The sequence below is a fragment of the Simochromis diagramma genome, unplaced genomic scaffold, assembly GCF_900408965.1.
Source record: "Simochromis diagramma unplaced genomic scaffold, fSimDia1.1 OVJJ01000321.1, whole genome shotgun sequence".
NCBI lineage: Eukaryota > Metazoa > Chordata > Actinopteri > Cichliformes > Cichlidae > Simochromis > Simochromis diagramma.
In genome coordinates this window covers 16,130,314-16,147,932 of record NW_024386772.1, presented here as the reverse complement: position 1 = coordinate 16,147,932, position 17,619 = coordinate 16,130,314, and the positions used below count along the sequence as shown (strand labels likewise).

Below are 17,619 nucleotides of genomic sequence, written 5' to 3'. Positions count from 1 at the left end.
TCTTTCAAATCAGCGCCTCCGTCCTTTACAATTTCCTCTTGCCCAAATTAATCTTCCTCGATGTGGAGCGGAGTACACACACATACACCTGAGTGAGGCGTGCAGCTAACCTGTGCTCTTAGTTTTATGCAGAAGAAACCCACAGCGCCAAAATAAAGTGTCCTGAATGCACACTATGCTGAGGACACGGAGTTCAAGCGATGGCACAGACCCCAGGGGGTGATTAGTGGGGTGCAGACAGGCACTGGGAGGCGGTTGGAGGTTAGATTGGCAGGCGCTTACGTCTCCCCCGACCTAATAACTCCCAGCTGTGCTCCTCTCAGTGTTTATGTTAGAGGAGTTCTACTGCCGACCTCGCCATCGTGTCTTACTGGAAACTTCTGTCATCATGATTTCTCTTAGCACTCTGTGTTTATCTGTTAGCTCTGCATATTCTTAAGTTGCCTGTCTCTCTTTTTTCTTGAACTTTATTTCCCAGCCCTCTCACTGCATCTAATTTTCTATCCCTCCCACACATGCACGCTCACTCATTCACTTCTCTCTCAGCCTTCCTCCTCTCCTCCGTTCTGTCATTTTCTTGTTAATTCCCTTTGCCTACATCCCAGGATACTAATGCATTCGATACTGCAAATATTTTTTCTCTCCCTTGGACAGTCCGCCCCAGCTGCCCAACCCAGGCACTTCCTCTCCAGCCAGGAAACAGAGGACTGTGAATTATTCCATTGTTTGTCAGTTCTTACTCCCTTCTCTTCTCTCTCTCCCTCCATCTAATGGCAAGCTGCCCAGATCACTGTTGCCCTAAAGAATTCTGCGCCTGAACTGAAATTATATGTTGCCATCTTTGTTATTTTTGAGGTCTTTCTTGGTGAGAACTGCTGTGGAGATTCATGTTCTCAGGAGCCGTTTGCGTTAATGTCCAGGAAGTTGAATGGAAATGAGTGACGAGTTAGAAAATAGGAAAAAAAAAGAAAAGAAGAAGCTGTCATCAACCATCATCTCCTGTTAACACACCATACTACCTTTGTCTCTTTTCTCTCTCACCCTGCCCACATGCTCCATATGTATTTATAGCCGGCGCAAGCTGGACCGTGATCTTAGTTTTTGCATATGCAGTGAAAGCAAAAGGCTTCTCAAGTTGCGTAATGTGGCTGGAGCTACATCATGTGAACACAGCGTGTGTACATTATGTGCACTCCAGCTCAGCCTGTCTGTTATCTCAACGCTAATATCAGCAGGGGTTATGGAGCTGGCCATCCCTCTGGCAGCACATTTCTCTCCTGGGTGTGTAGGAGGGTAAATCAGCATGATCACACTGTAGAACTCAAGGCACAATTATACAGGTTCTATAAATGTCTTCACCCAGGCTATTAGTCAGAGATATGCTGCAAATGGACATTTTCAGTCCAGATTGAAATCTTATAATAAAATCAGACATCCTATTAAACGAGTGAATGGTGGTACATGAAAAGGAGGTTATTGTTAACCAACAAAAAAATCAGCCGGAACTATTCAAAACGTAACGCGGTGAGTATGATTAAATTACCACTGAATTTAAGCATCGCTTTTTATGTATAAAATATTCACACAGTGGAGTGGAAAGTTGGTGGAGCGTGTTTAGTTACCTGCTTCTGAAAATCATCACATGGTCTGCAGAAAGGAGCATGTTACTTTGATGGATTACATCTTTTTTTTACATTTACATATGAACCATTGTACATATATCCCTACATAAATACCACTGCTGTGATGTAACTTCTCTGCAGACCAAACATCAGCCGCGATTGATCTCATCTCTCTCTCTGATGCTCACATGTTTTATTGTTCACACTTTTTATTGTTTTCTGACATCATGAACTGATAGCTGTTGGCAATTTATATTTTTTCACTTTTTTTTCTATTCCTATGGTATATACACTCACGAGCCATTTTTTTAGGTACACCTGTTCAACTATGTGTTAACACAAATGCATAATAATTAGCCAATCACATGGCAGCAATTCAGTGGCCTGCTAAAGTTAAGAATGGGGAAGAAAGGTAATTTGCAGTAAGTAACTTGCTGATAACTGGGATTTTACCACACAAAACAGACCATTTACAGACAATGGTCGCATCAGGGAGCCCTGGGCAAAAACGCCGTGTTGATGTCAGAGGTCAGAGGATTATGGCCAGACTGCTTTAAGGCAACAGAAACAACCACGCTTTGCAGAAGAGCATCTTTGAATGTAAAACTTAGTACAGCAGCAGAAGTCCACACCAGAAGCTAAGAACAGGAAAGTTCACACAGACTCACCAAAACTGGACAATAGAGGATTGAAAAAATGTTACCTGGTCTGATAAGTTTCAATTTCCTTTGTGACACTCTGACAGTAGGGCCAGTTTGGCCTGAATAACATGAAAACATGGATTTATTCTCACGCTGGTGATGGTGGTGTAATAGCGTTGTGGATATTTTCTTGGCCCACTTTGGGACCCCTTAGTACCAACTGTCCATTTGTTAAACACCACAGCCTATATGAGCATTATAGCTGACCGTGTCCATCCATTTATGACCACAGTGTACACATCTTTTGACGGCTGCTTCCAGCAGGATAACACCCCATGTAACAAAGCTCGAATCACCTCAAATTGGTTCGATAGTTGCTTCACAGAAAGAAAGCCATAGCTGATGTTGTATTTCCTGCATGAAGAAAGCTGCGTTACAATACAGCAGACCGTTGCTGGTTGTAACCACTGTCTGATCCTTTAGCTGTGTCATTGAAGTTTGAAAGTTAACAAACTAGTTTGCCAGCTTATTACCAACTGCTGCCTCCGTGACTGTAGCTGTGATTATGACTCTAACTGTAGCTATGGATGTGGTTTGGCTGTTAGCAATATGGCTGTGAGTCATTAGTTTAAAATGTGTGTGTGTGGCTGACTATGTCAAGTAAATTGTGCTGGTTGAGTACAGTATTAAGTTCCTACAGTTGTTGCTAACACATCTGTAATAGAAGGGCCACAAAGAATGGCGTACAGTTACAAATATTCATGCACACTATTTGATTGTACCAGCACTACTGCAATAGCCATGTCCTCAGGCAACACAACTTGTCAAACCATGGCCTTTTAAAATGAGTGATGTGTCAAGTGTCAAGTCACCAGTTCTTTTTCTAGTCTCTGTTGACGGTTTCCCTTAACTGACAGTGTAGATTAATTGTATTGTGTGTTATGCAAAGCAGGCGGACAAACATGTTTTTCCCATTCACTTGCAGGAGGCCCAGGCTGAAGCTCAAACCCAGCCCGAGTCCCAGTCGAGGCCCCAGGTCAACCCATCCGAGCTCGCTCCACGTCTCTGCCACCTGGTGCGGTCAGAGATGGGCTACGGCTTCAACCTTCACAGTGATCGGTCGCGGCCCGGACAGTACATCCGCTCCCTGGACCCCGGGTCACCTGCAGACCGTGCCGGGCTCCAGCCTCAAGACAGACTCATAGAGGTGTGGAGTCTTTGTATCTGTAATATTACTCAGAAATGTAAAGTGCAACATATTACTTGTAACTGTTCTTGAAAGTAATGCAGTAATGTTACTTAATTACTCACTATATGAAGTAATCTGTTACATTACTCTATAAATGACCTGAAATGCAATGTTGTATAGTTACCAGTTCCACAGACCACGCAAGTAACTATTCTAAACAAGATGCACACACAGTCTTTCCTTCAGTTTTGAATGCATGACCATAAAAACCAGAAACACAAAGCAAATCTTTTCTTTGTGTTGGTGGTTTTGCCGCCCCTCCCTGAGACTTCAAAGCGATCGTCATGGTGATTCTACTGTAGATGTACAAGTAGAAATGGAGGCTGCAGGTCCGACTGACGCCCGTTGAAGTTCAGGGCCTGGTTTGCTGGTTTGGAGTTGCCATACGTTCAGCTTTAACATCACTCTGGGTTCTATCTGTGTTAGTAGCATCATCCAGTTTGTCTGTCCTGGACTCACTTTGCATTTCAACATCTTGTCCTTTCGTGCAATAAAAATAAAGTTAATCTTCATTCCTCAAAAGCTGTAGACCTCTCCACCATTTACCTCCTCCAAGCCCAACATGCAGATGACTGAAGAACCAAGTAACACAAGAAAAACACATAAGTATTATTGTAATGTAATTACTTAATTTACTACAACAACGTGTTACTGAAAAGTGTAATGTGATTACAGTAATTTGTGACTTGGGAACGCACTACACACGGCACTGAATATTATATACAATTCAGTGCAATCCAGAAAAATCACATTGTCCAGTAAATTTTTCCTCTTTAAAGGTAGGAAAGTCCAGTTTTTACAGGTGTATGTGTTTGTGATGTAAAATTAAGTTATTCAGACATGAACAGTATGATGACAACATCCCTGAATTCAGTGACCATGTGAGATTTTGAAATTGGTTAACTGGATATAGCCTAAGTTGAAGGTTGTGCACAGTCCCCAAACAGATACTTTTAGGACATTGATAGATTTGCATGCTGAATGAGTGAAGTTAGTAAAGTTTAGCAGGTCAAAGAAGTGTCCTTAAGCAATCTAAGGTGCAAAATTTCCAGAACAACATATTAAGTAATTATTGTGTGAGAGGTTTTTTGGCGTGGGCACAGCAGACCAGAAAAACAAGTGAGGATATTTTAAAGCACGTAGACGCACACTGATGAGTTGATTACTGGTGATGCATACTGCATTCCCGTCACGGAAGATTATAAGAAGCCCAAAAGGCCTCTTTCGTAAGAAATGACATACCAAAACACTTCGCATGACTTTCTTCGTAGCTGTTCCCTCATCACTAGAAGCTGATGGGTGACTTTACATTATGTTTGCATTTGAAAAAATCCATTTGATTTAGAGTATTTGTACACAAGACATTCGCCACCTTATTGGAAACATTCAAAATTCAGCAATAAACCATTTTAAATGGTATAAAATGGAGATTTTTCATTAGTTGTTATTTTTAAACAAAGGCTTCAGGATTTGAGAGCAGTCTCACACATGTGATCAAATACAGATGTGACACTGGCTGTAATTAAAACGGCGGGCGTTACACGTTTGTGTTTCTAAGGATAACAGGACCTGCAGCCTGAACTCGAGCTTTACTGTGTCAAACTGGTGAGGCAGAGCAGGGTGGTCTCAGGGGAGAGGAGGATCTGCTATAAATCACTTTGAGCTGAGACACGAAACAATACGGAGCGTATACGTGCTCCCTCAATAACATGTAGAAAGAGACTGAGTGAGGTGGATAGCAAAGAGAGAATGCAGCAGAAAATGAAGATGCATGTGCAAAAAAGAAAAACAACATAATTATTTCAGATTTCCACCGGAGTGAGGAAACTGGTTAGAAAGTTCACGGATGTTTGGTGAACTTTCCCCTAGATTAACCAAAATCCACGCTACTGAAACATCATCATCATTATAAGTCGTTCTTCATCGGAGTGTACACACACACAGCATTCACCCTCCATTCTCATGACCTTTGACCTCTCCGGCTCTACATCAGGGTTGAGACTAGAGTGCAGCACATTACATCAAACAGGACTCCAACAGGCTCTGATAGAAAAGTTAAACGAAGCTAAAATCCAGAGAAACATACTGATGCTTTTGTAGCTCCTGGTTTCAGTTGATAGCTCGCAGATATACTTCCTCCTAAGTAAATAAGGTGGTATATTACGATGGGTAGAAGAGTTAGATGAAGAGAGCCCCATCAGCCAGTTAGCAGTTATGACACATATTTAATTTGAATGTACTGGCAATCCTAAGCATAAAAATCACAATATGCCATTAGAGCAGATTCGGTGGTGCAGTTTTTTAGCACTGTCGCCTCATAGTAAGAAAGTTCTTGGTCAGCTGGGGCCTTTGTTTATGGAGTTTGTATGTTCTTCCAGTGCCTGCGTGGGTTTCCTCCAAATGCTCTGACTTCCTCCCACAGCCCAAAGACATCCATGTTGGGTTCATTAGTGATTCTAAATTGGGTGTAGGCGTCAGCGTGAATGGGGGGGTCTGCTATTCTGCGTTAACCCTACCACAGACTGACAACCCATGTCTCTCTCAATCGAGCCCTTCCACAACCTTAGTTGGAGTTTAAGGAAATGCATGGATATTCCGGAATGCTTAAAGTGAGTTTTGCCCTTTTTCTCCAGTCTTTATGCTAACCTAAACGAGCAGAGCAGAGTTGCTGTTCACCAAAGTTAGCAAAAGGCGAGTTTGTGCTGGCAACGTGCTTATCATTAGAAAATAAAGTGCGCTGATGCTTCACTGGAAAATTAGATGGCTGGAGAGAGAGTGTGGGAACATCCTGTAGCAGGTCAACGAAGGCACTGACTGTCCTCCACCTCCCTTCTCCATGGAGACAGAAACCGAGGGACACTCACAGACATGAACATTCATATACAGATGAAGTTGAATGGTACTCAACCTCACTCATTTAAAGCGCTTGAGTGAAATTATGAATACGTATGCATATGCAGAGTAAAGAGCAGGGTTAATTGGTATAGAAATAACACGCCCAGTATTGTGTGCTTATTTAGAGCAGAGAAAAAGTTATTTTTAATTTCCTGTCAAATTCAGTGTATGAGTTGTTTGTGGATCAGCAAATCTGAGTCTTTGTGAAGTTAGTTGGCTGCTGTGTGAGTTAGTGTGGGAGAGCACCCTGATAATTACAGCCGTCTCTGACCATGCATCAAGATGCGCTTGTGTTATCTGTCAGCAGCTTGTTAGAGAGGTGAACAACCATGACAGATCTCTCTTTCGCCATCTCCCGGCATCTTTTTCTCTCACTACGCCCCATTACACAGGACGCGTGTTAAGACTATGATGAGAGCTCAGCTTTCTGCCCATGTCTGGCAGAAGCCCTGACACCAGTGAACGCCTCATCAGTCTCTGCGCCAACTGGCTCACTCATTCCAGGTTTACCCACATGGACACGTTACGGCACCATGGTGGCCTAACACCTGCATGATGATAGCCTCACTATCTCGCTCATCACAAACATCACATGTTTAATTTAGTTTGCTGTCAGCGAAAAACACCTTACAACAGGGTTGGGCAAATAATTTTTCCAAAGGGACTGCTGTGGAGGGCCACACCAATAAGATGAACTCAGTTCTTTCAATAGTAATTTTAACCCTTTATATAAACTCATTTGTGCGACTCTCCACAACGGTCCCAGTTTTTCTTGTGGTCCCATGGTAAAAATGTATATCCCACCCCTGCCCTACAGTGTCAGTCAGACACTAGTTTGACTAAAATACTGTATGAATACATCAATATAAGAACCACTGATGGGAATGCCATGGTTTATATTTACAGGCATCTTCAGGAGTTGCTATCATTTGATGCTCAAAATGCTGCCCCCTAATGTAACCACAGGTTTTCCAACACTTTCTGTTCTGACTATTTTAAATGGGCAAACATTTTAAACATGCTAAACCTAGTAACCCAGTAGAAGTTATTGCGCCTATTATCATCCTTACCATCAGCATTTTAGTATATTCAGTTTTTTGCTGCATATAGATCGGTGCAGCCTCATGGACCTCCTAGTTTGCCTACAGTTACTCATTTAAAATGGAAACGCAGCTATGTGTGCCTTCTTGACTCCCACACCATGTGCAAGTTTGATGTGAAGATCACTGGTGGAATCTTACGCTCTAATTCCTGGTAGAAGATTTCTATTGGTGTAACATCACTACAAACCTGTGTCCATGGAACCTGTTAAATTCCCCGATGAAGGCATTGGAGTTTTCTATGTTGAAAATAAAAGTAAAGGTATTTTAAATGTGATTCAAGTTGCTGTAAGGAACGCTTACGCTACTATCCTAACAGAGCACTTTGCACTTTGCTCTTAGTCAGATCCTTCAGCTTTCAGGCCCTTTCCTGTAGAAGCAGCTCCCACACAGCAAAATCTCCAGTGTTAAATTAACACCGGAGAGTGTCTATATGGGTCCACACCTCTGAGTGTTAAATACAACACTGTTGAGTGTTAAATTAACACTTTTGACAGTGTTATATGTTTAAAAGTAACCTAGTCAGCTTTGAAGATTAACAATGGCTAACACTGAGCAGTGCTGATTTTCTAACACTGGAAAATAACTCAAAATGTTAGAAATATTCCAGTGTTAGAAAATCAGCACTGCTCAGTGTTAGCCATTGTTAATCTTCAAAGCTGACTAGGTTACTTTTAAACATATAACACTCTCCAGTGTTAATTTAACACTGGAGATTTTGCTGTGCAGTTTGGTTTCAGAAGGCAGACCAGTAAGGCTTAAAAACTTCCTTTTAGATCAAACTTAGTTTCAGTTATGTTCCACTAAGGCTTAGACTTCGCTCTTCGTATGTTTCTTCTCTTTCCCCTTATCCTCCCTCTCTGAGTCTGGAACTGCTGGAGGTTTCTTCCTGTTCAAAGGGAGTTTTTTCTTTCCACTGTCACCAAGTGCTTCTTCAAAGGAGGTCGTCTGATTGTGGAGGTTTTCTTTTCGTTCTAATATTGTAGATGTAAAGCACCTTGAGGCAAGTGTTTCTGTGGTTTGGAGCTATATAAACAAAACTGAGTTGAACGGAACAATTGAAATGATTGTTTAGCTGGTAAACTTTAAAAATTGCTGTTCTATGTAAATTACATTAACATCTGTTACAAGCATGAATTAATCTGAGGCAAAATACTTGCAAACATTCATCTAAATCACATTTCATGCTTTGTTTGTTTGTCCGGCATCCCCTCCTGGGACTCTGCGTGGACAGAAGTGTTAAAAGTCATTCACAGTATCACATGCGTCATATTCTCAGATGTGTGGATGCATTTAAAATTGTTTGTTTTGATCAGTCCAAGGTTAGACCCACATGTGCAAATAGCATGAAAAACGTGAACTGCAGGTGGCAGGACCTCAGAAACGCACAGTCAGAGTATCAAGAGGTCCCACAAGGGTTTGTCCCATGAGAAATAAGCTTCTGCACATTTCTACAGCCTGTATTAATGAGCTTAGTGGGCAAAGAACAGAGTGTATTGTCTTGTGTGGGATGGACTGTTAATGAAGTCTGTGAAACATGACACAACACCTGTTGTTTGGCCAAATACAAAGATGTTTGTTCTCTCGAATTCAAACTGTCTGTCTGTCCCTCTGGCTGACATAAGTCCTGCATTTGTGATTTTTGATGTAGAGAGGTTCACATTTTTCCATCTGTTGATCCTGCTCTCTCTACATTTCATTTCCATCTACTCTCTTTGCTCTTCCCTTCATTTTCTGTTTCCTGGTCTGTCATATTGTACCTTTTTGTCTACAGTTTTATTTTCTAAAGCTCAAATTTTCCATCCTCCTCTATTATAAGCAGTGAAATTTTACACAAATTTCCCTTCAGTACACTGACACCTGAAACTTGCACTATAGCCAGAGCCAAGGAGAGCCATCAATAATTGATTGTGTACCGACACTAACTCGGCATGCCGCGACTGCTGCCTTTTGAGAAGCCACGGTCTACTCAAAGTTTTCAAAACACAGCATCTAGATAAGATGAGGCAACAACAGACTGTTGTGTTATGCAAGTGAAGTGTAGAAAGCAAGGGCGACGTCACACAAGAGTAGATGTGGATGTGTGCTTTCCACACTGTTACGTCACGCTGCATCCATGGCCACACGTACGTACAGATGTAAAGAAAAAAGCTTTGCTTAATCGCTGTTGCAGAAATTCAAGAGGTAGTAGAATTGTTGCATTTTTCAGGCCCCCTGAAAAATAAACTCTGCAATTAGTTTGTGGCTGCATGGCTCCCCCTGCTGTTTGAATGAGGTAGCACAGACTTATATACTGTACTGTCCCTTAAATACTGACATTTCAGCAGAAGTCAAAATACCCTAAATGTCATTCCTTTAGGCTAAAATTTTATGACTATTCCTAAAGTGACCCAAAATGACCCTGGGTCGAATCAAGGAAAATCATGTTTTGAGGGAGTCTTGAATCATCAAACTATACATGCCATGTCTGTGTGTATTTTTTTATGGGACAGTGATGACAAAGTTGAATAAGGACCTCAACACTGTAATGAGGGCTGTCCGTGTTCCCATCCCATTTGCCCAGATTGCCCAAAAGACACTTCATGGGAATGTAGATAACTTCATGTTGCTGGTTATAGTTACAGTTACTCGTGTAGCTGGGACTGTGACCGAGCATTAGCTGTTTACAAAACAGGTCTTCATAATAGCATGAATAGCAACTTACTCAAGGGTCAGAAGGTTAGCAGGTGTTCAGTACAAAATAGAGAGTACTATTCACTGTATAGCTAACTATTAAGAAATTCAGTTTAAAGCTGTCATAAGCCTGGATGGAAAAGTTAAAAAGAATAACATGTAAAAGCATGATTCTTTTAAACAAAAGCAACCTTCCTTTTCTTGTGTGTGTGTGTGTGTTTTCCAGGTTAATGGCGTTAACATCGAGGGCATGCGGCATGCAGAGGTGGTGGCCTTCATCAAGAAAGGGGGAGATGAAACCTGGCTGTTGGTGGTGGATCCAGAAACAGACGAGCACTTCAAGAGGAGGGGATTGATCCCCACAGTCAGCCATGTAAAAGGTGGGATTGTGCTACATCAGGCTATTTGATGGGCTTGAATTTCCAAGAAGCCCTTTTGAGGAAGCACATGGCAGATATTTTATTGCATTATTTTGGTGAACATTTTTTCAAAAAAGATGTTTATAGTTTTTATAAACTAGATAGAGCTTTCTTCTTTGTTAGAAGACAGTCACAAAGATAGCCTGTTTAAACAAAAAAGCTTTAACTACTTTTTAAAAGACTCTACGGAGTCAACTTGTAGTAATAGATTGTTCCACGGTTTTGGTGCCACAGGCTGAAAGGCTTTGTCATCCCCTCTCATCTATTTAGTCATGTACAGGGAAAACTAACATATTCAGAGCCTGTGAATGAAGACAGCAAGCAGCAGTGCAATTTGTAGGTAGATGACATAAAACAATCTGGAGCCTGGCCATTTAGTGCTCTGTTTGTAAATATAAGAATTTTAAAATCTCTTGGGAGCCAATGTAAAGAGGATAAAATGGGAGTGATGTGAGCTTACTAGAACCTTTTAACAGGATGGCCACGGTATTTTGTATCGCTTGGAGAGGTGAAAGAGATGATTTGTCCAAGAATGTAAACATGGCATTACAGTAATCTAAACACAATGGCACAGATGGATGAATATTTTTCTCCCGTTCACCTGAGAAGACCATATGTTGCAATTTAGAAATGTTCTTTAAATGAAAAAGGCAATAAAGACAGAATAGAGATAAAGATTTTTCATCCAAGTTAAAGCCCAGGGAAGAATTGTTGAGCCTGGCATATTTTATGATCTTGGTCTTGGTGATATTTAAAACAAAGTAATTGGTAGAGAGCTAATGACTAATCTGTGTTAAACAGTGGACTAGGGAAACCTCACCTGTCTAGCTGGTGAGGTTTTAAAGGGATATAAAGCTGAATGTCATCGACGTAAAAACATTTCATAAGAAAAATCAATAAAAGATTGAAGGATGCCAGCTAAAGTATTTAGGATTTAGAAAGAAAAATACTAATTACCCCATGACTAAACCTTGTGGAGTCCCACAGTTTAGGGAGGCAATGTTAGAGGTGCACTTGCCAACCCTAACAGAGAAAGACCTATCAGATAAGTAAGAGGAAAACCAATCTAACGCAGAGCCAGTGATACCAGCTAAAACCTTAAGCCTATAAAGTAAAATGTTACAGTTAAAGGTATTAAAAACTGCACTGAAGTAAAATCCATAAGACGCCATAAAAAGATCATTATAGACCTTTAAAAGAGTGGTGGCAGTGGAGCGCTGCTTTTTACAGCCAGACTAATTTGGCTTTAATTTGTTCAGGTCATCTGCTTAGCACTGACTAAAAAGTCTAGCATACACAAACAAATAATTTGGGGTATCTTCCTATGTAAAGTTAGTTTTTTTGAACAATTATTATCAAATAATGACAAAAGTAAAGACAAGCACTATGTCAAATAAGCCGTGGGCTTGGAAAACACTTCCTTCATATGTGAATGTTTTCGCAGACTATGACGGTCCATCCATATCCAATGGCTCCCCCAGTCCTCAGATCAATGGCAGCTCTACCACTCAGTCCATCCGGTCCACGCATTCTGACCTCAGCAGCCAGGGCAACAGCACGCAGGTGGATGTGAGCATTCGTGCACAGTGACATGTTTGGGCTTTGTACCTCCACATAAAAGCCTCTACCCTAATCCTTTGTTTGCATCTGTCTGTCTCATCATTTCTAGCTGGCAGATGATGAAGGTGGCCAGCTGTCTGACCCCTTTGCCGAGATGGGTCTGAGTCTCAGCGCTACGGCGGCAGAAGAAAAGAGGAAGGTCCGTGGTAAAGAAAAGAGGAAGGCCCCGCAGATGGACTGGACGAAGAAGCATGAGCTCTTCAGCAATTTCTGAGACATTCTGCTCTGAGGACACGACAAAGGACAGAGATTTATGCAGATCCCTGAATGGGAGACTTATCCTCTTGATATACAGATTCTCTTCTTCTTAGACAAAGAACCAAGATAACCCTTAAAACAGAAGATATTTTCATCCTGGGATTTAATGTGACAGAACTGTTCGAAGGATTTTACTTCTTAAGTGACTTAATAGTTCCTTTTCGTTCAAGTCCAGCATAAAGGAAGTGCTATATGACTTTGTGACTGCAAAAAATATGCTCAGAAGGGAACTTTGCCCTTACATGTACTGCTGTCCTTGGGGAAAGTGCAGTCAAATATTCACAAATTTGCCTTTGTCTTTACTTGATTATCCCATTCTCCCTACTCCTAGAGACTCTTTTTGACAGCTATTTTTATATTTAAAAAGTATAAGCGACTATGATTAAACAGTATCCCATCATCGTGGACTGCGTTCGAGAGACTTTTGAGGACACTGTGACATGAATGATTGTGGATAATGTGGGGATTTTGTCCCACAGAAGTCATAAGAAGCCCAAAGTTTGACAGAAGATCACTGTGAAAGAGTTGAGACCCTCCACCTTCAGCCCATTGATCCCATGTTTGATTGTAACCACTGATAAAGAAAATGATAGTTGAGCATAGTGTATCCTACGTGTATTCGTACCTTTACTTTGAGTCGATTACTTTGATTTACGAATCCCCTACTTGTTATTTAACCATTAGTTGTAATAAGTGTATCACCACTAACCTCTATTTACAAAGTGCTCCAGTGCACACATGCATAACAAAGGGAGGCACCACTATTATTAATTGTCTTATTGAAGGAAATAATAGGCATGAAAAGTGAGGGAGTTTCTCAGGGGAATTAGTGTGAGGGATGAGTTTTGTTGTTGTTATTGAAGGCTCGATGTGTACAGCAGGGGGCGAACTTACACCATGAATAGAGACCCCCTTTTGGCACTAAACGGAATAGATGTTTATCCAGACTTCATTCATCATCTTAAAATGTCCCAGAAACATTAAATAATTCAGATGAAGTGGAGAAAATAAACTTTAGATAATTTGAAGATGTATTTGTATTAGACAGCATTATTCAGATTTAATGTGAAGTGGCCTACACTTTATGAGCTAGTTATGTTTTGTTGGACTTTGATTCAAAGGTAAGTTGTTAAATATGAAGGTATGAAGCTCAGCATCATTTTATAAGTAGCTTTGGAAGGGAAATGTAATTGCTGGCCACGTGCTAATAATCAATCAGTATTAACTATAGTATTGTCTTGTAAACGGGAAGTTTATCAAGTTGATTTGTGCTCAAGGAAGGTCAATATTTTGTGACAGTGCTGAGAGAAACCCCTGAGCCACCTTTCATTTTTTTCTACATTTTGCTAGGAAAATAGGAAATGTATGCAGTGATTTAACAAAACATGGAAATATACTTGTAAATACAGTATGTAAGGCAAAAATTCTGATGAGATTGTAAGTCAATATTTTGTATGACCACCTTTGTTTTTCAACATAGCCTGAATTCTTTTAATCTGGTCGTTAAGTCTGACATCACTAGCCGTGTCTGGGCTCAAACTTTGCTGCAGGTCCCAAAGTCAAATGATCACTGCGGCATCACTGAGAGTTGAAAAACTGTCTAAAGTCTTTCATCTGTAATAAAATGATCAGCGTTCTGCTCTACCAGGTGTAACAATTGAGTTTATCATCCAGGCATCCGTGAAAATGGAATTTATGAAATTTAACGGAGTTAGAAGTTAGCAGGAAGTTAGCTCGCTAGCTTCCATCTAAATACAATATAGCATGTCCTGACTGCGGGGTTTTGGAAACAAATTAAAACGTACAGCTCTATTATCACTTCCGACATAAATGAAGACAGAAAACTAAACAGCAGTGAAGTTTGTAGGGTTACTGAAGTTTGGCTAGCTGGTATATAATGATGTGCTACGTGACCGCTAGCGACACAGTTATGTGAGCATAATAGAAACACACTAACTTTTGTCCACTTCTCGGTGGTCAGGAACAAATGTAATCACATGGCAGGATGCTGTAAACGGACCAAACTTCAGCCAGGAGAACAACTGAGATAATCCATCCACAATACGAAGTTAGTCATTCATATACTGCTGCATGGGCTGGGCTGTAGTTACATCGTAAGGTTTTAAAAACTGAGCTTAAATAAATGATTAGCGGTAATAAAAGCCGAGGGAGGTCAACAGTGATCACTGACTGTTTTTAGGAGCTTTTTGAGATTAAATAGAAGAAAATACAAAACATTAAACATGTTAACAACACAAAAGCCATATTAAATGCAGACTACTTTAGGCCCGGAAGTAGGATTCGTCACGTCATCACTTAACGACTGGATAGCTTTCTTGTCATTTCTTTCTTCTTTTCTTTTTTTTCTCGATAGGTTGAAAGTAACAAAGTGTCTAAAGATATCATTTTAAACTGGTTCTTTGCTAAGTTGTCTGTCATGTCTACATACAAGATTGGTTTATCCCTTGAGTTAGATGCCTTTTTTAAGCTTGAATGAGTCATAGGTCAGTTTTAAGTGCTTAACAAAAAAAAAGAAGGTACAAAGACTGGACTGAAAATGATTGAAAAAGCAGCCAATTTCAAAAGAAGAGAGAAAAATTACAAGAAAATTGGGTCTATGAAAACAAAATATGAAAAAATGAAGGGTGGCTCAAGTCTGTTGCACAACTCTGTACATTTTCCTGCTTCCGGCCAGATATAAAGCAACTGTGTCCGGAAGGAACAAATTCACCTAGAAAGCCCACTAATTAACTTGTGTGGTCTATTTTAATGATATGTTTTCTTTTTAATGAGCTTTTGAGACAAACTGGACAAAAGATGAGAGCCAAAACGCTTTTGTTTTTATCTCTTTAACTGCACATCACTAGGCTAGCTGTTAATGTATTTGTGCTAAGCTAAGTTAGCCAGCTACTCCCTACAGCTTTCTATTTTACTTACAAACAACAGAATGGCATCTATCCTCTCACAATACAAAAACTAAGTATTTACCATAACATTGAACTATTTAATGTTCAGCTTTTCAATATACGAGGATCCATGCAAGTACACTCGTATAGATTGCATATGAAGCTAAATATCTGTATGTATGTATTCTGTAAGTGACAGCCCTGCTTGACCACTGCAAGAAGACAGTACGTTGGAGTCATGGTATCTCTCACCTACAGCTTGAGCAGTTTGTGTGGTGTATTGTAGGTTGTAGGGAGTGTCAGAGAAGCACACATTGAGGTCAGAGATGCTCTGGAGGATCTAGTGGAAGAGACTGTGGGAGCCATGGAGCTTACCGAGGATTATTACACATACAGGGACAGCTGTCATACACATGCTCACACACGTTGGGTGCACAATGTGTGTGGAGAGGAGTTATACATGCCATAATCCAACCAATATTGATATAATGTATGACAGCAAGTGGATTTCTGTTCTCATTCACGACCACAGTCTTTCCACACAGTGTCGTGATTCATCTTCAGTGTCTGTCTGTGTGCGCTGTAGGGCTCGCTCTGTATGTTCTGACAATCAGCAAAGCAGTCTCTTGTTATTGCAGCTCATGTTTGTACAGTAAAAGAATACGGTATATGTGGCAGGTTGCATTTTTTTTTCAATAAAGTGTGACAATGGTGTTTCCATCACTCTCTCTAAGATGGATTTGAGCTTTGTTTTGACCTACGTTGTATCACTGAAACATTTCTTCTCTCTATTGGTGTTTTTTTTTTTATAGTCACAGTATCTCTCATTTGCTCCTCATTCCTCTCTTTCCCCCTGAACCCACTCGACCCTCTGTGGCCCAGGATTATGTGGGCATACAGTTTCAGTTTCAGCGTGTTGTCAGAATTCTCCTCCACCCAGCTGCTTTGAGCTCTTTGGGCTGACAAAGGTGAAACCGAGGTCAAAAGTGCGCTTGCGTGCACATGTGAGCGTGCATGGCGAATTTGAGGCTTTTGTGTGCACCGCTATCGTCTGCCTTGAAGAGAACGACTTTTGGCTGTAATTTTTTTCGCTCTTTCTTCACTCATTCCCGACAAAGTCTTCTTCTATGACTATTTCGCCACATAAGCAAAGCACAGGTTCATGATAAGCTACTTTTTGTATTAGTGAGAAATAGCTTTTTTTAGGGTATTGCAACAGTTCAGAACCTGGAGGTCTGGACCCCCAAAATAAATCTGGAGGGACACGAGAATATTAATTGTATATGAAATAACAAAACTAATATAAATCACATTTGGCTTTTCTCTAATCTTGGCTTTATATGTAAAAAGTTTGGTAATACATGCAACACTCAAACTTCAACATAAACAGTCACAGCCACTGCATTAGGTACACCTTGGTAGTACGGAGTTGGATCCCCTTTTGCCTTCAGAAGTCTCTTAATTCTTCTTAGCATAGATTCAACAAGATGCTGGAAACATTTCTCAGAGATATTGGTTCATATTAACATGGTAGCGTCACAAAGTAGCAGCAGATTTGCCAGCTACTAATCTACTAATGTAGATCCGACCATTCCACCACATCCCAGCGATGCTCAATTGAGATCTGGTGACTGTGGAGACCATTTGAGTGCAGTGAACTCAATATCATGTTCATGAAACCAATTAGAGACTTGAACTTTATAACACGGAGCATTAGCTCACAGGAAGGAGCCACCAGAAGATGGTAAACTGTGGTCCTAAAGGGATGGACATGGCAGCATGGCATTTAAAAGATGATCGATTGGTACTGAGAGACTCAAAGTTTAGTAAGAAAATATCCCCCACAAAATTATATCACCAGCAGCAGACTGAACCACTTTACAAGGCAGGATGGATTCATGCTTTGATGCTGTTTATGCCAAATTCTATAATCAAAGCAGAATTTGAGGCTCATCTGACCATCCAACATTTTTACAGACTTTCCAGACTTTCCTGTTCTTGGCCAACAAAAGCAGCCCCTAGTTTGATCTTCTGCTGCTTTAGCCCATCTGTTGTGCGTTCAAAGATGCTCTTCTGCGTACATCAGTTGTGATGAGTGGCTATTTGAGTTACTGTTGCTTTCCTATCAGCTTGATATGAACAATGACATAAGCAAGGCATTTTCATCCAGGGAACTGGATATTTTCTCTTTTTTATTTAGACCATTTAAACCCTAGAGATGCTTGTGTTGGGGAAT

General features: G+C 40.7%; 1 protein-coding gene across 2 annotated transcripts in view; it reads left to right on the top strand.

Annotated features, from left to right (window-relative positions):
• The window catches only part of LOC120747024 (Na(+)/H(+) exchange regulatory cofactor NHE-RF2), a 35,864-nt gene extending 22,780 nt beyond the window's left edge, over window positions 1-13,084 (top strand). Inside the window, exons 3-6 of one of the 2 annotated variants that reach the window (XM_040052592.1) lie at window positions 3,249-3,470; window positions 10,407-10,560; window positions 12,044-12,168; window positions 12,269-13,084. In XM_040052592.1, the coding sequence (XP_039908526.1) occupies window positions 3,249-3,470; window positions 10,407-10,560; window positions 12,044-12,168; window positions 12,269-12,433 (666 nt within the window). In that variant the 3' untranslated portion in view covers window positions 12,434-13,084. The remainder of the gene's footprint in view (window positions 1-3,248; window positions 3,471-10,406; window positions 10,561-12,043; window positions 12,169-12,268) is intronic. The other variant, XM_040052600.1, reaches the window with a different exon arrangement.
• Window positions 13,085-17,619: the final 4,535 nt, after the last annotated feature.